The 21,875-nt window shown below is 40.0% G+C and overlaps 1 protein-coding gene across 2 annotated transcripts in view; it reads right to left on the bottom strand.

The window, feature by feature from the left end:
* The window catches only part of NFATC3 (nuclear factor of activated T cells 3), a 64,650-nt gene that overhangs the window by 9,300 nt on the left and 33,475 nt on the right, over positions 1 to 21,875 (bottom strand). The window contains exons 4-10 of one of the 2 annotated variants that reach the window (XM_036390298.2): positions 18,008 to 18,207; positions 17,169 to 17,341; positions 16,271 to 16,411; positions 14,974 to 15,029; positions 14,214 to 14,340; positions 11,387 to 12,433; positions 2,743 to 2,844 (exon numbers count right to left, since the gene is read on the bottom strand). In XM_036390298.2, coding sequence (XP_036246191.1) covers positions 2,743 to 2,844; positions 11,387 to 12,433; positions 14,214 to 14,340; positions 14,974 to 15,029; positions 16,271 to 16,411; positions 17,169 to 17,341; positions 18,008 to 18,207 — 1,846 coding nt within the window. The remainder of the gene's footprint in view (positions 1 to 2,742; positions 2,845 to 11,386; positions 12,434 to 14,213; positions 14,341 to 14,973; positions 15,030 to 16,270; positions 16,412 to 17,168; positions 17,342 to 18,007; positions 18,208 to 21,875) is intronic. The other variant, XM_036390300.2, reaches the window with a different exon arrangement.

The raw sequence follows: 21,875 nt of genomic DNA, 5'->3' as shown, positions 1-21,875 counted from the left end.
TATATTTGGCATTTTCTCCTCATTCCCTTTTCTGGCTGCAGAGTTCTAGGAGATCCAACAACAGGCATTCATCTATTTCCTTTGTGGCATCAGGGACAAAATGTGGCCACAAAATAGATCTAAGGAGTAGTATTTTCTTATTCTCTGCTGTTCCCTGGACATTCCTAGCATTTATTCACCCTGTCAAGACTACTTTTAACACTACTGAGCAAGTTCTCATAGTTCTCATGGTTCTTATTTTAAATTCAAGACAGCTTTAAATGAGAATAGTTAGCACTGTATTGATGAGTGCAGATTTGATTCCTTCCCTTACTCTAATTTCCACTTTAACTGCCTGGTTTCCTTTAATCACAACATCTTGCTGTAGAGGTTTCTAGACTGTCTTTGGTTTTCACCCTTCCTAAAAGCAGAGCAGCAGCAGTGTCACATTTACCCAGGCTCCACAGCAGGTTCTACTTTACACTCAACTGTTGCTTGCTCTTCCAGAGCTGCTGTCTGGCATGTCATCTACTTGAGGACAATTGTCACTGTCACTGCTCTGAAACCTTTTTACTGACACCTTACACTGAGGCAGGTCCTGCAACATGTCTCTTTTTCAAAGGATTCTGGGTATGAGAATCTCTAGTTCCTCAATTGTCAACATCAATACACAAAACTTTCTAACATCACTTACCTAATTATAACTGAATAACTGATTAGTCATCTGTTGGTCACATTTCCCATTTAACTTCATAATTTTTATGTTCTGTTCTGATTTCTGCATGTGGAAGCAGCTTGTAGTCTCTCTCACAGCAGAGTAATTGCACACTTAAGAACCTTCATAAATAATCTGCAGGCTGCTTGCAACTATGTGACCCTTCTGACCACCTATTATATTTTCATAAACTTGATTGTTTTCTACAGGTTGTCTTTTCAAGTTTGCCACAGCCTGTGATGCTGAAACTGCTACAAAACAAAATTTAATTTTTTCAAGAAGTTTTTGTACACTCCTTTCAACCAGATAAAGAGACATTTCCTCATGTGGGTTCTCCTCATGTTTTGGTAGTCCCTGCAGCAGTCACCTCACTTACCCCTTCTATAAAGGATGACTCAAGTATTCCATTGGTTATTTCCTGCCTTTGTAGATGCTCTGATCTCCTGCAGCACACTACAGCCACAGTTGCTCTCCTCTTCAGCAGTATAATTTAGAAGCTGTGTTCTTCCTAATTTAAGCCTGAAAATTGGCTCTGTAAGAATTCTGTACTGGCAGTGGATACTTAACTTGTCTGATTTGACACTGAGCATTCATTCTTCAAGGTACAAAACCATCCTACTTTCCTCTGTATCCTATCCTGTATTAATACCACACTACATTGTGCCAAATACACAAAATACCCATTATTTTCATTTTAAAAAATGCCATGTTTCTCAATTGCATTTGTCAAATGCTAACACTTGTGTGTAAATGTGTTTCTGTCTGGGTTTCTGTTTGTGTGCCCTTTATAAAAGGGACCTGTCAGTCTACATTTCATAGACCTAAATTTGGGGTTTACCACCCTATGTGCTATTTTTCACTCGGGGATACTGGTATTTGAGGGTTATTGTATTATTAGCCTAAATTTCTATTTTTCAAGAATTCCTGCTCTTCAACAATTATTCTGAACCTACCAGATTCTGAATTGCACAGGATATAGTGCAGAACACTGAAATAATCTAACTTATAACTCATATTTTACTAATTGATTTGCTGTTTCAAGACACAGGTATGTCAGTTTGGTGTACAGTCCTTTCCCTGGCTTTGCCATTCCAAACAGGAGCTACTTACCTTACTAATAACATTTTGATAGGTAAGGAAAGCAAAGAATTAAGTTTCTTGAAAGCTGGTAAAAGACCAGTGTGATTTATTTCAGTTTCATAAGCAAACTTAGGATCAGTCTACACAGTAATTGTGTGAAAGTTTTATGAAGAGCTTGGTTATTTCACTGTTACCAAACCCACTGTACATTTACAGTTATTAACCTTTACAAATCTATGGAGAAAGTATAAAATGTTATAAGTCTTTATAATGTATATGTGCATGTATTGAGAGAAAAAGGACAGTATAGTTCTTTGGCATTTTAGGCATCTTTGTAATAAAGTGAAAACCACTAAAGTCTAAACACAAACAAGACCAATAGACCATGCAACAATTTCTAATATCATTAGTATTTAGAAGAGTTCATAGGGCCTAATTATCTTGCTTATATGTGAAATAAAGAAGCTGAAATAATAAATCCAGATATTCTTACCCAATTATAGTGCACATTCAACTCTAAATCTAGTTATGAACCTGGATTCCTAATACTCTGACTGGAGGTGCATGCTACTGTATTCCAGCTATTTAAATTGACATTGCTTCACCTTTTTGAAAAAGAGAAACATTCCAAATTTCTCAGTTAACTGATCTGGCCACTCTTCTACCTTGCCCATATTTGGCTTAAGATTTTCATATCCTCTTCTGCTATTTTACTAGATCCTACAGCACACAGGAAGTTCTGTGGCAGCTCTGTATACTTTAAGTGGAGGTTTTTAATGAATGAATGTACACCTGGCTCACAAATGCTAAATTTTCAACTATTTCAGAATACACAGGTGTCTGGTTATAGCAATACTTCAGTTTTACACAGTGCTTTTCACTTGCAGCTCTTAAAACTCTTACAACACTTTCCCCTTTCCTTTGTGCTCCAATTTCAAACATTGAAGCATTTCAGTAAGCAGACTCACCCTCTAGATTTTCCACAAAGGAGTTGGACATGAGTGCTGAATGTTGAGTCCATTTCTCTGTTGAACCTGATGGCTGGTATTCCAGGTCAGAGATAAAACTGTCTGTGTCAGAGAAGAAGACAGACATAACTACTGACTGGACTAAACCAAGAAGTTACAGTTCACTCAACCAGGAAGTGATTTTCATTTTTCTTTTAATAGCTCTAAATTGAAATACCCCATTTCATTCACAAACACTGCGTACGTGACATAAGCAACTATTTATAATTATCAGAGTGCCTATTAAAAACAGCATCACTTTTCCTGTATATTTACTCGTATATTTACTTTCATTTAGCAGCCAGAGCCATAAAGGTAATGATTATTTTTTTGGATGTCTGCATAGTTGCGCCTCATCATGAATTTATACTACTTAAATCTGATTTTAGTATTTGTGTTTAGAACATTCCTCCTTCAGGTTTTTCAATTTGCTTTACTTACTGTGGTCAAATTAGAAGCACTTGTGGCACTGGACAGCAACTCCAGGGTAGGCAAAGGAGTCCTAGTGAACAAAACCTGTTGTGCCATTTTGCCTCTCCCCCAAGCACAGGGAGCTGTCCCACTGCACACCCTGCCCAAGGCACGGCTCTGCAGCAGGGCCACCACAGCTCCAGTGGCAGAACACCAAGTGTTGTCTTGGCACAGGTGGCTCCCTCAGACTTGGGCCACGTGAGAAACCCTGCAGGTAGTACAGAGCTGCATTTCATGGAACTGCTTTTCCTAGAGGAAAAATCAATGTCAAATAGGGTGTTCATTATTTTAACCAACAAGTCTGTGTTTATTCAGTTGTGATCAGTGGCTAGGCAGAGCTTACAACAGGGTTGGATTTGTTTTTTTCCCTGCCCAAGACAGGGTTGCAAATTTAGTCAACTAGGCTTTAATACAATTAAGAAAATGACTCTGGACCCTGGCTAATTCGTGCCTTCTGGATAGAGGCACACACTTGTTTTGCCAGCATGGTATCTAAGCCCTGCTTAGGGATGACTCCTGGGAGAACAAAGGAATCTACTCTTACTTCCTTCTGAAATTCAAGCAGCTCAAATTACCTCTTTGGGTGACTTCTTATGCTTAATTGTTCAAAGTGTAAAGTTACACATGTTTAAATGGGAAGTGGAAAGCATTATCTGGGTTTCAATGAAAATGTCCGCTGCTATTGGGAAGGAAAGGAGTAAATTAAGGATAAATTCTTGTCCAATAATAGGAGATAAGAAAAGATCATTTTCCCCCATCAATTACGGTAGAAACAGCAAGAAAGTGATATTTAAATAAAGATCTAATGAATCCAGGGAGATGGGCAGGAAACTGCCTCGTGAGGAAACAAATTAACTGTACCAACAACCCTCTTTAGAAAGGTGAAGCTTTCAAAAGAGCAGACAACAAACACTGCCAAAAAGCCTCCAGAGAGAACAGTGGAGTTCATTAGCTTATAAAGCAACAGCCTCTGCACCATTAGGACAGCACAGCTTATACAGTAAGGATTATATGTCACTCTGGCAGGAAAATATGTTTCTGAGCAATTTTTCTAATTAGTTTCATACTTAGCAAGATCCTGAGGTTCCTGCGTGCACTACCAAAGCTGCTGACAGCGGTGAGTGTTTGCTTTTATCAATCCCTGACAAATTGTGCCATGCACAACACACATCATGGCCAGCCAGCACCTTCTGGAACAGAGCATGCACTGCCCTCGGGCACACACTGCTTCTTGTTTGGGAAACGTGGGACATAAAACAACAGCCTTTTCAGCTCTGTGATACAGCATAAAGATTTTGTTCTAACACACACGTTAGGCAGAACTTGAGGTACCAGAAAAATATACATTAAAAATACCTTTATACTTTGTAATAACCTAAACATTTGAGAAAGCTTTCTGTACCCAAAGAATATAAAGCCAAAATAAAACCTAAGAAGTTGAAGCAAAAATCAAGAAAAATGACACCCGGTAGATCTGTTTAACTGATCAAAAATTCATACTCTTCTGAATGAACTCATTGTCCTGACTCAGTCTTTAAGTAAAGAAAGTTTAAGAAAAGCTTTAAACCCTCAATTATGAGCACTCGGTTTGGGTCAAAGCAGGAAGTCAACTTTAAATTCGAGTTCTGTTACGGGTACAGGCAGACCAAAGAGCTCCTGGAGTCATTCCATTTGGTTTTCAGGATCTCCTCCTACAGGAGTCAATTGACTTCCTGTTTTTGTAGCACTATCTGATTAAAAGTTTGGCCTGTGTGTCCTTTACTACTGCTGAACTGGAGCAGGATGTAGGGCTGTGGGACATAACCTAGAAGATGTACTGGTTTTAGAAGAGTGAATCTCCCAAAATATTCTAGAATGCATGACTGTCTACAGTGCTGCTTCAGTGAGTAGCAGAGTGGAGTTTTTTAATGTGCTTTGCAAGAAGAAGTTTGATACAAACTGTGTGTTTTAGAGGACAGGTGAGTGAGCTGCTCTCGTGACCGAGGTAACAAGGATCAGCAAACCACAAGGAAAACTATGGACAGAGTGCAGCACACATTTTCTGGGACACATACCTTCTTCTGTCAGCCTCAGACAGAACTCTACCAGCTGAATTTATGTGAACAACCTCTGCAACTATGTCACATTGCTTAGTGCATATATTTAGCCTGGTTTTGACTCCACATGACCAGCGAGTGTCAACTTTCCCTAACAAAAAAGAAGAAGCTGCCAGGCTCTAATTAACCCTCAGTTGTCTGTGCTGGAGCAGCCAGCTGATTGTGCTGCTCTGAGACCAAACCTGTCAGGCCAGGGCTGCTGTGGCAAACTACCACAGACAGGGGGGTTGCCTTGCAGGTCACCATTCCAAGCCAGAAGCCAGGCTTGCTTTCAGTAATTTCAGGTACTATTTTTTTTCCCAATTAACTGTATGGAAGGTTGGAGTATAATTTTCCCGTGCACATTATGTACAGAAAAATGAAATGTGCCTGCAGAATCACAGCACCAGTTCTGCAATCATCTGCTACAGTAACCAATACCCTGCTCATGGCTGGGCTATGCTGTCACACTCTGCATTTCTATATCCTGGTGAAACCAACTCACTGCAGTCATGTTTACCTCTTCTCTCACACAAGAAGAGGGCTGAGTCTGACACAGAATCCAGCACAAGCCTTGGCTCTAGAGCACACATGGGCTGTGCAGTGGAAAGTGGTGCTGAAGGGTCTGTGTGGATTTTTTCCAGGGTCACAAGGTGCACTGAGCTCCTTCCAGTGCTGCTGTGATTGCCAGCAGCCACACCTTGGTGCAGAAGTGCCACCTGCACTGATGGAAGAAGTCTCTAACCTCCTCTAAATCTTCAATGGGAATCTTTTTGAAGTGGGGAGTCAGTTGAGTTTACTTTGCATTAGTTACAAGATGTTCTGTGGCTCTCCCAGGGAGAGCTGGCCACAGACACCTGAGGATTTAGCTGACACTTTTACACATTAGAAATCTGTAACTGGTCTGCTTGGGATGCCCCACTGACAGATTTTATGGACACAGTGAGTGAATCCCTTAGAAGATATGGTCAAAGCACCCTTTAACTGCTGACAACCCCTGATGCAAAACATTTCACCTTTGCTCACTGCTCCACCCTTCAGCTTTTAGACTACTGCTCGGTCTGGATCTTCATTCTGTTCATAACACACACTTCTCAAAGTAGATTTCCATTCTCTTTCAATACATTTCAGGTTCTGCCTTGTCACCTCAACATCTCACTGCAGGATTGCTTTTTACTGCTGCCTCATGCTGCTCGACAATACAGATTTAATAATCAGAATGCTAATAAAGGAGGAGTTTGAACACAACTTTACTGAACAGTCTATACTGGGAGAGTTTTCAGAATGCCTTTTAGTGCAGGATTGCTCTGACAGTTCCAGGCACAGGGTAGGTCAGAGTCCTTGGCCTTGCTGGGCCCACTGCAGGGTGCAACATTTCACTCTGTACTCAGGAGACAATAAAAACACCTTGGATTTGAGATGTACATCTGAAGTTTGAGCTGCTCTCCTCCACACTACACCAGACTCCAGCATTCAGTACCTTCTGTGCTTCTGCAGACCTCCAGTGGCAGGATGTTGCCTTAATTAACACTGATCTGTTAATGAGTAAGTTTTAAATATAGACAGAAATACAAAGTATAGTCCTTCTCCAATACTTTCTTATTACTCACCACTTTGATTCTCCAGAAATTAAGCTGAAGCTACAGTTAAAAAGCTGCCTGCAAAGATGTACAAGTCTCCTAGCCAAGATCAGAATAATCTGAGCTTCTCAGCAAGAGAATTTATAAGCTAGAGAGTTATCACAGAACTATTAAAATGAATGAATGCTAACAGCTTAGAGTTCTACATGGAATGTGTCTGACAAAGCAGCCTTATTGCTTTATATACACAAAGTGCTTAGGGGATTTCTGGTTATGATTTATAGTAAATGCACATACTGGATTTTCTAATCTCCAGCTTTATGTAATGGAGATGCAATGAGTAACAAAATATAAGAGGATTAGTAGAAGGTCATCCTGATTTGCTGAATCTAGCCAAACAATACCTTAAAAATGGTTAAATACAGGTGTACATGTTAGAAATCTCATCACTGTAGAAAGCCATGAAATCCAAGGTAAACTCCCTCCTAAACTGCAAACCACAAAAGATGAAATTTGAGATCAGTATTGGAACAGTTTTAAACCTAAAACCTGACAGTGGGAATAGGTAAACCACTACATTAGGAGCACTTTTTAAAAACAGAGGGGGTAGATTAATTAAACCTCATCATATAACCAGACTAAGTCTAACTTTGAGTAGCTTTTCTTTCAAGTGGGGAAGAAACTTTACTAGATGGGTGTGCAGCAGTATGGATGATGGATATGGGAAAGGGCAGAAATGACCAGCTGCCTGTTTCCTGTCACTTCAGCTGCCTTGTTTGTATCTGTTTGCAGCCCTAAAACTCCACTGTCTGCCCAGGGAAACTTTAACCTGAGGTTTGGTCAGAGGGCTGACTTGCTGAGAGATGCTAAGGGAAAAAGGTCCAACACAATGAGAGACAGAAAAGGTAGAGGGGACAAATAAAAGTGCATGAAGCTGCTTTACTTAGTTCCAGCCCAAAAGTTTCTGAGCTTGTGCTGCCTGACAACTGCAAAACCTAAGCAGAAAAGAGAACTTTTCAGAATACCTTTGAAGTAGTAGCATACAATACTACTCTGAAATTGTATTATGTTTCAAATATTTTTTATAATATAATTTGAATTTTGTATCTATGTGACTTCATGCATTTTGATCCCTTGTTTCAAGTGAATTAGGTGTTCCCTGTAGGATGCAAGGATAGGAAGAGGGGAAACAAAACATAAAAGCAAATTCAAGGTGGAGATTAGAAAAGTCTAAGGATATCAACAAGGTCCTCCTGAAAAACAAGACAATGAAGAGTCACACAAAGTTCAGTATGGGGGGAGAGAAAGGAAAGAAGCAGGAAGGAAAGGAAGGAAAGGAAAATCCTTTGTCAGAAACATGGGCAGGATCTGTCCTTCCATTGTGTAACCTGTGTTCAACCACAGAGTGAACAGAGCAGGGAAAGGGCAAAGGAATACAGCCACATTTCAAAAGGTTCTCCATCTGGTCACTGGCAAACACCTTGGACTTTGCAGGGAAGCTGCAAATGTGTTACACTTTCCAGGAGATGCTGGATCAAGACTAATCCAGATGCTCTTGACTTGAGCACTGATGGATGAAGCAGCTTTGTAGTGCTGTATCAGGCAGTGACTGGGAAGGGGTTTGGGTGTTTTTAAGAAAACACCTGAATGTGCGTTGAAGAGGCAGTAAAAGTAATTTCTAAGGGTCTTACTTAAATGAATTTATGTAACTAATATGCACACAGTCACATCTGGAGGTGGGGTGGGGATTTCTCAGTTTTGTGGGTTTTTTAATTGAGATTTTAAGAATTTTAAATCCAATTCTGTCAAGATACACAGTAATTCTGTGATTTATTTTATCATGGGGTAGCAGTTCCATACTACACTGAAATTTTGTAAAATATTTCTTGAAATATTTTATTTTCTTGGCAAAGAAATAGATACTATTTTAATTTTGAAACAGTATATATTACTTAAAAGAAAGAAGATCATTTATGCTCTCAGAGTTTTTTGTTTATTTTAAGAATACTGATTTAAATATTTAAGGCCGGTAAGCCAGACATGATTTAAAGAATTTTCAACTGCCTTTGCCTTAGTGTTTTAAGAGGTTTATTTGCCTTAATTGGTAACCTTCAAAAACCTATTTTCCAACTAAGTAGAGCTTTCAGGTTTGATGTATTAGTTGGGAGAACATATTGTATCAACACTCATTTTATGTATGTAATTATGTTTGGATTTTTTTCTTTAATTGTTATAACATTATTGTAGAATAGCCTATTTGCTATTTGTGCTTGGCACTATTTGTACAGAAACTAAAATTCAATTATACAAGAAAAAGAAATTTTAGAATTGTTTTTTAAACCAGAGTAATATGTCAGATAAATTATTGAAAAAAGTGTTCTTGTCTAAACATGGGTTTTTTTTTTCCTTTAAAGCTGATTAAGCAGAGGAAGTATTCACTCACATTGAGAGAACTGAGCAGCTTTGCTTCTTGTCCCTGTGCCCTTCCAGACTCTGGGAACAGCAGGTTTCATGCTCAACATCTGATTTGTATTTGCAGACTGGAAATGCAAACAAGCCCCAAACCCAACCCCAGGAAATCCTCGCACGGCAGCACCGTGGAAGGGAAAGGAACTGCTCACAAACCCAGGGCTGCTGCCAAGGGCAAGTTCAGCACTTAAATCCATGCTCACTTTTCCATACATGAAGTCTGTTTAATCAGCAGTTATCAGAACTTTAATTTTCTACAACAATCATTTAAAAAAAGAAGTTAATTAAGCTGTGGCCATTTGACTCCCATGTTCATTGTACTCTGAACCATCAGCAAGTGGCCACGCTTCCAGTGGGGCTCCAACATCTTCTCCTGTCATCCCATGGCTTTGTCAGCACAGAACAAGGCAGTACTTTCAGTGCTAAGCAAAGGAAATAGTATCAAAAAGCAACAAATACTTATGACATAGAGAAAAAAACTTTTTTACTGTGCATCCATTTTAATTTCTGAACAATAATAAACAAACTGCCAAGATGTTCATAAGTGGTAAACGCTTCTGCTTACTTTGTGAACAGTCTAACTACAGTATTCAGTTATATTTGATTTGTTTCTACTTTTTTTGTGGGTGTGGAGAGAAGAAGGATGAGAAAAAGGTAGGTTCTAACCTGACACTTCTTGAAACATTAGATTTCCCTCTTGTTCCTCTATACAGAAGTACAAAATGCTATTTTTTTGCTGCATGCTGTTTCATAAAGCCTTGCTTTTCTCCCCTCAGCAAGTCCTTGACAGAATCAGTCTCTTCCTTCCTTTCTAAATAAACTTAAGTTGATTGATAAACAGTGTTTCTAAAAAGAGAGCTTTGTTTAATTAAGGTGGCTATTGAACTGAAAGCTCAACTAGACTGGCTTCTCTCGTTTTCTTCCTACTATGCCATGTCTTTAAAGGCATTTCTTACTAAATTTTATTACTACTGTCTGGAGGTAACAATAGCAAAGCTCAATTTATGCAGGGAGTTGGGACTGACACAGATACTTAACAGATGGCCTACACTTAAGTCTTTATTCTACTGCTGATGCAATTAAGTAATTACCAGGGATGATTAAAAAAACCCTAAACCACAACATTTATGACTACTTTAGAGAAGAGACACTGGCATGATTCCCTTCATCAAAACTAAACACATTTTACACAACTTTTAAGGCCAGGCCTTCTGTTCTTCCAGACTTTATTAGCATGACATATTCTTTAAGTTGCTTTGCATCTACACCTCGAATAGTCTGATGTTTAGGATCTGATATTTTTCTTTTTTCACTTTGTTGGAAAATAACTATTTAATTAATAACTAAATTTTTAAAATTGTCCAAATATTTACAATACAGTCCTTTATAGTCTGGCCTTTAGCATTATAATGTCCTTGTTCTGTTTATGTTAAACAAGTGAACTTCTCAAAAAGGTAGTCAGAGTGGAGAAAGCAAACAGCCACTGTGAGCAGAGGTGCTGAATGATGACAGTATCTACAGAATGTCTGTGAGGAGACCAAGACGGTGCCAAAATGCATGTGATAGATTATCAAAACACCAGCCTGCCCTTCAAAACTGGGACAGCTCCAAGAAACAAGACTCCAAACTCCATCTATGCAACTTAGATATCGTATTATGAGTCTTACTGAAACATATCAGTGACACAATCAGAAAAGACTTCAAATGACTTTCTTGACTACAAGGTGTCAATGTGTAAGAGTTGATCCTCAAGCCTTGTTTTATGGCAAAACCAAAATCTGTGAGCAAATCAGACTAAAATGCTCAAATTGTATAAACTACAAATTAACAGCCGACAGAATTAGTTTTAGATGAGTTGTTGCTTTGGACACAAAAATATGACTCCATGACTGATGATATAACTTTCCTTCTGTGAAGAGCAGTGTGTTCTAAACAAAAAAACCCTCCCACACCCACTTGGTAGTTTAATGCCCATTATAACCCCAGTATTGCAATATTATATCCACTTACCATCATCTAGTGTGATGTCTTGTAGTCCTATGGTTTGAAAATTCAATTCCCGGTCTTCAGGCTCTGGTTTGATGTGCACAGCTGCCCCCTCGGGTGCAAAGGGAGCTGAGTCACAGCCGGGGTGGGGCCCCAGGGGTGACACCGTGCCCAGGGCTCCCAGCGCGGGGCTGGCGGCCTGCGGCGAGTGCTGCCCCGAGCGGCTCCCGGGCGGCGGCGACGGGGCGGGTCCTGAGCTCGGAGATTGGTAAGGCAGAGGCTGGAGCTGGGGGGAAGAGGGGCCGGACAGCGGCGAGTGGCCCAGCGGGTGGGAAGCTGTCGGGGACGGGGAAGAAGCGGCCGCTGGGTTCGGAGAGTGGAACGGGACCTGCTGCAGCTGCGAAGAGGCCTGGCCGAGGGAGCGGCTCATGGCGGAGGGGATGGAGCCCTGCCCCGCGCCCGGGCAGTGGAATCCCATGGACGGCAGCTGAGCAGGTGACTGTCCCGAATGAGCTGCGTTTGCCAGGGGGTGCCCTGCTGGACTTGATGCTGACACAGAACCTGGGTTTGAAGAATGGAACTGCACCGGTGGTAGAGCTTGGCAGCTGAGATTTATCAAATGAGGTACAGCCGTGTCCTGCGGAAATGAAATCGCATCAAATCCTGGGCCGGAGGCAGAGTTCATGGGAAGCCCAGGCTGTCCATTGTACACATCACTAGGCTGCATAGGCTGGTAAGAAGGCCTCACAGGAGGTGCTGACGTTACCTGAAAAGACTGAACCACGGCAGGAGGCAAAACGTGACACTCTTCACTTGGACTGAGGTTTCTGCCCTGCATATGTGGCAGGTGTGGCACTGCCGAGGTCACCATGGCCGTGTAGGGTGGCTGCATGGGACACACGAGGCTCCTGGGTGACGTGGACAGCAGATTGTCATGGGGGTGCCCTTGCTCTGGGGAAGGCAGCTGGGCTCGCATGGAGTGCAGGCCCTGGACGCCGCCCGCGTGCGGCAGGGCCAAGGATGGAACAGCAGACAAATCCACCTCGTCTCTGTGCTCTTGCTTCATTATAACTGGAAAAAGTAAAACAGTTTTACAATTCCAGCCCATCTGTACCCTGTGACAAATACACACTGACCTGCTGTTTAACAACCACAATAGCACTGTTAGTGTCATTGCTTCCCTTCTGCTCTGCTTTCACCTTCTTTGTTTCTATACCTGCTACATCAACCCTGCAAAGCCAGAACAACTCTCCCAGCAGGTATTCAAGGGCAAGCATCTCCCCTTCCACCCCATCTTCCGATGCAATGGATGATTATAAAGACATTTGCAACCCAGCCAGAGAAAGTCCAGTTCATCTAAAGGACGTTCTTGTCACCAGAGGGGGGGAGCTGCTGCTGGGCTCCACCGAAAATGGGCAGATGTGAGCTCAGTATCATGCACTAGGAAATGGTGAAGGCAATTTTTAGCAGGCTTCAGGCCTTCCTTAGCCTCTGATCACAAGGGCAGCTGAGCTTTGGCAACACACACCCTAGCTTGAGTAGTGCACTATGTTTTATTTACAGTAGCTCTTTAAGCTCATTCCCCAATTTCAGTGATGGCAGCAACTGTTCTTACAAGAGCTACAAACTGACACACTTTCAGTTGCAGGTTTATTTTTTTTAAACTACTGGTAGGCTCACAACAAGATACTGATCTTAAGTACTAGTAGAAAAATACTAACACTTAAATGCTCATTTACTACTTTATAAAATACAGTTAACTAAATATTACAGTCAAATGAACTGTAATACATATAGAGTGTTTTAAGTGCTTGTGTGATAACAGCTGCAGTTACAATTCAGCTTGCTTCATAAGTAGTAACTGTCATTATTTCGTTCTACCATTTAAATAATTTAAATAGAGATATTTCAAACAAAAATACAGATGTGTAACTATCTTAGGAGCTGATATTCTTGAAAGACAGTTGACAAATACCACAGAAATCTGATAACACAGTTAATGTGTACTTGGCATACCAGACACCTCGGTAACACTGCCTAAATTTAAAAAGTAGGTAATTTTAGAGCACAAGTGAGCACAGCTTATTTTAAATTGTGTTAACTAATGGAAGTTGGCTTTGTCAGCATTTACAGAAGTTTTAAGAAGTTTATATTAATATCTGTATCTTTAAAGACTCATTCAGATATCTGACTTCAAGTGCTCCAAGCAGCACCCAAGGGTCCCCACCATCACTGGCACCTTGGGAATTCTGACTGCTCCAAATGGGCACACAGCTGAAATAAAGCAAGGGGCAGGGCAGGAGCAGGCACTGCATATCTGCTGCAAGCTCTTCCTCACACCAAGTGGGAAGGAATAGGCTGTGTACTGTATCTGCAGTTAATATGTCCTGGTTTTACTTCTGGCTAAGTTACAAGCTGATCTGTCTCAGTAAACTGCAAGGTATCCAGAGTGGGGGAAACACTAATTTGACCTTCCTTGTATCTAAATCTATGGGGTTTTTTTGACATTTGAGAGTAGAAAAAAATGCACAAATTTGTTCTATGATCTCACTATCCATTGTGTCATCACGATGGTTATTTCAAGAGCACCTTCATCATCATTCTCAAAGAAAAGTAGAATGCAAAAATTGTTGTGTAGAAAGTGCAATGAAGAAATAACTAGCTGTAGTCAGAGTGCTGGAGCTTATTACTCTGTATTTCAGCCTTTTAATTAGACAAGCTTCAGTAACTGTTTTACAAACAGTTCAAAGCTAATCCTATGTTCCTATCAAAGGAATGAGACAGTCTGGAGTATGTTTATCCACTTTAAAAAACAAAATAAAATGCCACTTTTGTATTTTTCATTTGATACCTGGTGTGTAAGTAAAACGTTGAGATTGGCTTTTTTTCCTCTTGCCATTGCACAGATAAAACTGCACCTGAACTGCAGCTGTGATGGCTTTGTTATGGTATGGAGGAACTTCAAGTATGATGTTTGCCTATAGGAAAGTTGAAATAAATAAGTTTTACACATTAAAAGCAAATGAAACTGTTAATTACAGAAAAACTGAAACACTTATGGTAAAACTAAAGCACCCTAAGTTTTTTAAATTGGCAAACTTCATGCACATTACATAGTAAAACAGTAGTACAGGCAAACTTTTATTTGGAGAATTTTATTTTCTTTTAAACACAAGTGCTCTGAAGATAATGCTTTAATGAAATAAGACATATCATATAAAGGATGCTTTGCTTATCTGCCAGAGCACAAGAAAACCTTCTAGCAGTTAAAAAGCTGCATTTTGGATCATTAGGCTTTTAAAAAAATTTTAATGCACTGGAAGTAATTTGTCACGTTAGCAAAATTATCTTAAGTTTCCGCTTTTTAATTTTCAAGTTCTTTTTTCATTGCTTTGACAACGAGCATGCTATTTCCAGTTCCTTCAAAGCATCCTCTTAATGGCTACTTTATAGTCTTAAGACAATTTAGAAGTCTCCAACTGTCTGTCTGAATTAGTCAGCGATCTACTTATTTTAATAAATGAAGTCTAAATTTCAGAAAAACAATGAAAATATCAATTTACACATTTAAAAAAAATAAGCTTTCTAAAGTAAGAAAAATTGTTTCTCACCCCTTGACATTTTTCCCTAATTATTTTTCCTTCTACCTCCCACTGAGGTCGTCCATCTGTTGAGAAAAAATTACAAATAATTCAAACAAAAAGCATTTTCTTAACACTTTAATAATTCATCTTAAAAGTATTTAAATACTTAATATAAAACAGGATTTCTTTTCAGTCACAAAGAGACTGTTAAACTGACAGACACACATTGTAAACAGAGTAGAGAGATGCTTTAGGAGTTCCAGCAGTACAGCCAGGGCAGTTGCTGCTGTGCAGGACTGTGCACTGCAGCCCAGTGTGCAGGTGCTGCACGGGCAGCTCAGCTGCAGCTCAGCTCTGAGCACTGGCAGGGTACAGAAGGGCTCTCCCCTCGTGTTCTGAAGCCTTCCTGAAGGGTGCTTAAACTGCTGCTGCTGCCACTTGTGCTTACTCCAACAAACTGCTGATGTCTTGGAGGCTGAGTCAGCAGCTGAGATAACCCAGGCCAGCGCTCCCTGCCCTGCCCGGGGTCACGGTGCCCGGGGGCTCCCCGCCCTGAACCCACAGACCCCGCGGCTGGCACGGTGCCCGTGCCAGAGGGGCAATCACCTGGGCAGGCTCCCTGTGCCCTGACCTGGCATCACCCACACCCTGCACCTGCACCCGGATCCCTCTGCCACTGGGTGCTGTTACAGCAGCAGCTCTGCCTCTTCCAAAGGTGTTCAGCTTGTGTGGCAGAACACATGATTACATTACATTTTGTATTTGCTAATAAAAGCAACACCATTCTAATTTATTCATATACAGAAATAATAAGATGTAGAAGAATTGGACTCGGTTCGTAAATTTTTGTTTTTAATAATTTCTTTTGCTACTGTTTTCCTGAAAGTTCAAATCAGACACTTAAGTCACCAAAATGGTAATTTAAACTGTTCAGATTTTATGTTTTATTGTTTTCTAGCTAGCATTTACTTCATTAGCTAAGGAGTCAGTTCCTATGCATTGATTAAATCAGATGTAACATGGCACCAATGCCAAATACTACATTTCAATTAGATCCCATTTTCACTTTTTCATTTTTTTATAAGAAGGAGCAAATACATGGCATGATCTGTTAACAGCATCTTTCAAATACACACATTCCAAGTTTTGTTACCCTCTGTCTTCCTGAATCAGAAGGACTCCTCCATTAATAACTGTCAACCAGCACACAGATCAGTGCCCAAATGAACTTTGCAATTACTACTCTAAAAACATCCTTATTTCTTAAAATCAAGCTCGGATATTGAGCTTGGTTTGAAAAAAATCCCAGCAAGACAGTATTTACCTTGTCCTTTTTCAAAAAATATAATTTTGGATTCTGGAAGAAAATTGGATCCTGTCACCACCATTTCATGGCCTCCATTTACTGAGCAGCTGTTGATGCTGTACTTCTCAATCTGAGGAAGTTCTTGTGCAGATCGCTGAGCTTTAGAAATATTAAGGGAATAATTATTATTCACAATTTTAATCATAATGACATTTATTTTATGAGTCTAACTTGAAGAATCAGGGATGAAACTAAAATGACCACCTGTTTACATACACAAAATGTATTTGTTTATGATTTATCTTTGATTTTAAAATTATTTTGAAATTACATCATTACAGAAAAGAAACACCAAGAATACACGAATGCCAACAGTCTCTACTGTTACAGCAAATTTAGTTTGCAGTTTAGGAGTCCTGGATTAAAAATTACTTTAGTAGTTTCTACACAAAATAAATTCTAGGGGAAATTCAGATTAAGGTCATGCCTTGATTCCTTAGTGTGAGTATTTAACAAATCAACTCTCGAGAAGTTCAGCTGTTCACTAGATATTACTGTATAGGGAAAGTCATGCTACAGACTTGTCAATGAAATAGTATCAGCTCTAGAATGAATATTTTCACTGAGATGTATCAGCTGCCTCTGCTCATACACAGGCACTACTGAAGCTGCTGTATGACTGCACTGAGGCTAAAGCCCAAACCCTTGTTTTTCCTCTAAACCTCCAAGCTGTCACTTGGCAAGTACCATCTTTAAGTAAAGATACATTAACATTTGGTAACTGAGTGCTTTACACACAATACTTTTTACACAATTGCTATACATAATTCTGGCAATAAATATTGTCAGAGTGACACTACTCCTGACACATGCAGAAACCATGAGTATAAAAGATGTACAGTTAGAGCAATCTTACAGCATTCAACAGGTATGGAAGCAGTCTGCAGAGATAAGACTTTTCCACTGGGCTGTGGGATGTGAACACGGAACACGAGGCGCACTCGGGTGTTCTTCCTTCCAATATCTGTCTCTCCTTTCCGCAGCTCTATGTCTGAATTGCGCAGCTTCAAAATACCAGCGCAGTCGATACTGGAGATGGGAGAGGATGGACACATGGATCACAAGAGAAATGGAAGAAAATAAATCAAACTACTGCCAAAGTTCACTCTGTAAGCCTTTCTTTTGTTAAAGAATGAAGCTGTTCTATTTTCTCCCACATGATGGTATTTTAAGGGTTATTTTAAATGTCTGTGATTGAAAGAACGCTTAAGTGTGAAAACAGCAGCAAGTACTGGTGAAACGTTTTGTCTTGTAAATGTCCAGCTGCTGCTTTTTTGAACCTTTAAAAGATTATTTGTTATTGCACATTGTTTAACCTCCAGAGTGAGTTATTTAACATAGTAAATGTCATTTACAAGGAGCAAGAGACCACTATTTAGTTCTAGTTTAAAAAGGACTAGAGAACGACAAAGTGTACCCATCAAATCCCAGCTGCTGTTCCACACAGTGATCAATTATTCATATGAGACACACAACCTCAGTCATATAACACATTTGTACAACAGCTTCCCTCTCTCTCTACTCCTTTACTTCTAATTGTTCTCACACTGGCTTGCTTTAAGAGATTTGTCTTCATCATGACCCAGATTTGTAGAAAATACACGATTTTACAGGACTTTTCTTTCACCTTTGCACAAATGAAGAAAATAAAAACTACACCTAGCAACCAAATGGCTGACTCATGCTGTGAAGTACCTGGCTGACATATTATTTTCAGGAAGAAGTGGAATTTCCAACACTTTGGTGCTGGCAATGATGATCTCCTGGCTGGCAGTGGCCACGGTCTTGCCGGTGATGCGGTGCACCTGGTAGAAGGCGTGGGGCCGCAGGTAGCGATCGTCGGCCGTGCCAATGAACATCTGCAGGTTCACCGGCTTCTCGCTGTAGCCCAGCAGCTGAGGGAGGCACATGGAATAGAACAGGTTAGGTGACTCCCACTGCACTGTGGGTGCACACTGCAAACACACTACCAGTCCAAAGAGTTAAGAGTTAGTAGTATTTCGTGACTAACTTCAGAAAACTGAGTACAGGTATCTGTCACCAAACACAAGGACTGGCAACAATTACTGGAATGAATGAATGAATGAATGTCAAAATACCATTATTATTTTTGAATCTCTCAAAGACAATTTTTCTATCTACAGAATTTCTACATCAAAGCTATGCTATGCTATAGGTCTGTTTCTGGTAATGTTTTTAATTACCAATTACCAATTTTACTAAGATGCACCTAGATTCTAGAAATACTAAAAACTTTTAGCTTTTCTACTATGAAATGGAACAGCAACTTTTATTAAACTTAAGAAGTTTTGTGAATGAAAATGTATCAAACTAGGACAAGAAGATTCAATTAATATCTAGACAATCAAGTGTGGTTTATTTTTGGCAAAGAAAATACTTCAAACCCACAAATTCTGCAAACGTTAATTTACACATCTTCCCATTTCTCAAATACACATCTAACCACCAATGCAGTCAGTTACCATAAAACCACCTGTTGCTTGAGCTAACTGCAGCAATTCTGGTGCAACACTCAAACAGCAGAAAAAATTATGAACTGAAACTAGAAGAAAAAGCCCATTTTATGATAGTACGTGGGTAATTTGTTAAGGAAACAAATGTAAACAACAGTAACACCAGTTTCCTTTAACCCCTGTTATTATAAATCTGAAGCCTACAAAATATTTCTTACAAATCTTTTCCTTCACCTTGCTGCAACTGGCAGATTGATGCCTGCTGTAAGTTATATAATTGCTAAACTGCACTGGAGCAGATTTCATTGACTTTGACATCAACTTATGTTCAAATGGGAGGGAGGGACAGACAGTCATTCTTTAAACGTGGTTTTGCCATGTCAATATTTTTGTCTCTAGGGAGAGTTATTTGGTCACACAACAATATTATCCAAGCTCTTTACACAAGTAACACTTAAAAACCAAACAAAACATGTCAATTTAACCTACTTAGAAGAGTAATTTAAGCCAGTAGTCAGCAGCACACAAGCCCAAAGCACACCCACACCCAGCAGTCAGAAGCCCCACTGCTGGTGCAGCACTCCTGGCAGGGAGTTTTATGGACCAAATGAAAGCCTGGTTTCTATATTCAAGGTACAGCTTGGTGTAGTGACAGACCTGGTAGGTGCTGCCACTATATTCAAGTGGCAGCACCTACCAGGTCTGTCACTTTTATTAGAGCTTTCTCAGTCAAGAATAGAAATTTAGGTTTACACAGAAGTCTGGAAAGACTTTGTTTTGTCAAATATATTATCCCTGGAGTTCTCAGGGAAAAGAGCTAAATCCAGTTAAAAAACACCAAACCAAACCAAACTATCCCTTCAGCCACTGAATGGAGACAGTCTAGATTGTCAGAATTGCTTCCCATGTAAGTAAATGGTTACAGTAAAGAACTTCCTGTGACAGTCAGTGTACTGACAGGTTTCTCTCTCTTCACTGTCAGAAGTCACCTATAAACTACAGGAACATCAGGACCACAAGGAACTTTCCTCTTGCCATCACAGTGGAGCATAGGGACTGTTACACCAATTAAATATATACACATGCATAAGTTCCTTTTTATGCTTGATGCAGGACTCCAGTGTCTTTCCAAAAATGTCTTTTTTGTTAAATACCAAAAGAATAATTTATTTTTCTAAATTGGTCTGAATTATTTTAGGAGTTTAAAGAAAATTAGGACGCATATTAGTTGAACATTACAGCAGCCATCTTGTCACAAGTTCTCAACACTGTGACTCCACCATCCATTTTCCTCAGAGTTAAAATTAAATCTTAACACAATGGAATACAGCCTAAATGTGACGTTAGTTAAATGTGTTCACTCTAATACTGGGAATTATAAAAATTACAAGCCAGATCTATTCAAAAATTTGACTGACTTCCAAATGCGGTCACTGTGACAAAGCTAATTTCCAATTAAGGCTAATCTTCCCCATGCTGAACAATGGACATGTACACAGCAGTTCTAGAGATACTGGTGATACCAGAGATAAGGAAGGGTGGGGGATACTTGTAAAACTAAGCTGGTCTCTCTACAGTGCATGAAGACCATCTTCTACAGAGGACACAGAGCAGGAGCTCAGTTTAGGGAAGTAAAACATCCCCCATGCCAGCAGTCACACTGGTATTGCCCAGGAGACTCTATGGCCATATACTCTGGCAAGGTAGCAGAGACTTAAAAATATATACTTGGTATTGCAGACAATTTATTGCTTTTATTCAAGGTCAAGTAAAAAGATAAACACGCCGTCCCCCCACGAAGTAAAGGAATAAATATCACCAATGTGCGCAATACCTGTGGCAATAAAGTAAGCCAGGAAGTGGGAAAGAAAGAATAACCCCCATGTACTCCAGCACAGAGTGTAATTCAGGGCCTGACTGCACCAATGGAGCGTCATTAAAGGAAACATCCCAGCCTCAAGCAGGCAGTGGACAAGCTGCAGTGTCCCTGTGCTCCCAAGAGCCACAGCCAAAAGCCAGTAAGCTCAGCAGGCTGTGCATGCTGACGAGACAGCCTGACGTGCTAGTGAAACTCAGGCAGCTGGAGGGATCGTGGATAGAAAAACCCCAACTTTTATTATACAAATCTATGCTTTAGAATGAACATTTCCCCCTTAAATATTGTGTAATAAGCAAGCTGGCTGCTCCAGGCTGACTTGCCATTATTAATGCAAAACCTACCTTGTGAATAATGAAGGAGAATTACTACCCCAAATCAACTTCAAATCGGGAAAAATTATTTATTTAGGTATTTAAAATGCATTCCTTTTAAATACAGTTTTGCTCTCATTCAAAAAAATATTAATTGTTCTTAATTTCATTGACAGCAGGGTGATGCCTTCTTACCACCTTGTCTGCTTCATGCACAATTCTGTATGTTGAACAGCCCAAACATTTAAATCAGTAAAAATCCCCAACCTGCTAATTGTTTTTCAATGAAAATAAGTACTTAATTAACTTGGGAGAAAAAATACTATATTTTGTTCAAATACATAACGAAGCCATGAACCTTCAGTTCACCTTAGTAAAGAATATACACAAATAAGATGTTTTTACAGACCATAGGTATTTAAATAAACAGCATTTTACAACCTACTGGCAAGTGCTGCAGAATCAGCACCATGAAGAAGCATTATGGTAAGGCACTACAGTATCAGTGTGCTCAAGATTCAGTCATGGGTCACTTACAGAGGAACAGTAACCTGAACTACTGGTTGAGCCCTAGGAAGGCTTTCAGGTACACTTTCCAGCACGTATTCCATTAATGTGCAGTATTAGAGCTGCTCACTACAAACAAAAAATTGCCAATTTTACTTTAAAAAAAGATATAGCACTTTCCCAGGAGCAGCAAACAGTGTGCTGCAGACAAGCAGTAAGTTACTGCACTGTGTCACTAGTGACCTCTAGAAACCCTCCCCTGTAACAGAATCCTGATCCACCACCCACTGCTCTGCCGAGGAAACTCAGCCAAGTTGTTTTTGTGTTTCTATATCGTTTCCATAGCAAAGGTCAGTGCCTGCGTAAGTTAAACTAAAGCTGGAAGGCTAAAG

Source organism: Molothrus ater, chromosome 12 (genome assembly GCF_012460135.2).
Source record: "Molothrus ater isolate BHLD 08-10-18 breed brown headed cowbird chromosome 12, BPBGC_Mater_1.1, whole genome shotgun sequence".
NCBI classification, from domain to species: Eukaryota; Metazoa; Chordata; class Aves; order Passeriformes; family Icteridae; genus Molothrus; species Molothrus ater.
The sequence above is the reverse complement of the archived record's forward strand: the minus strand, read 5'-3'. Positions and strand labels throughout refer to the sequence as shown.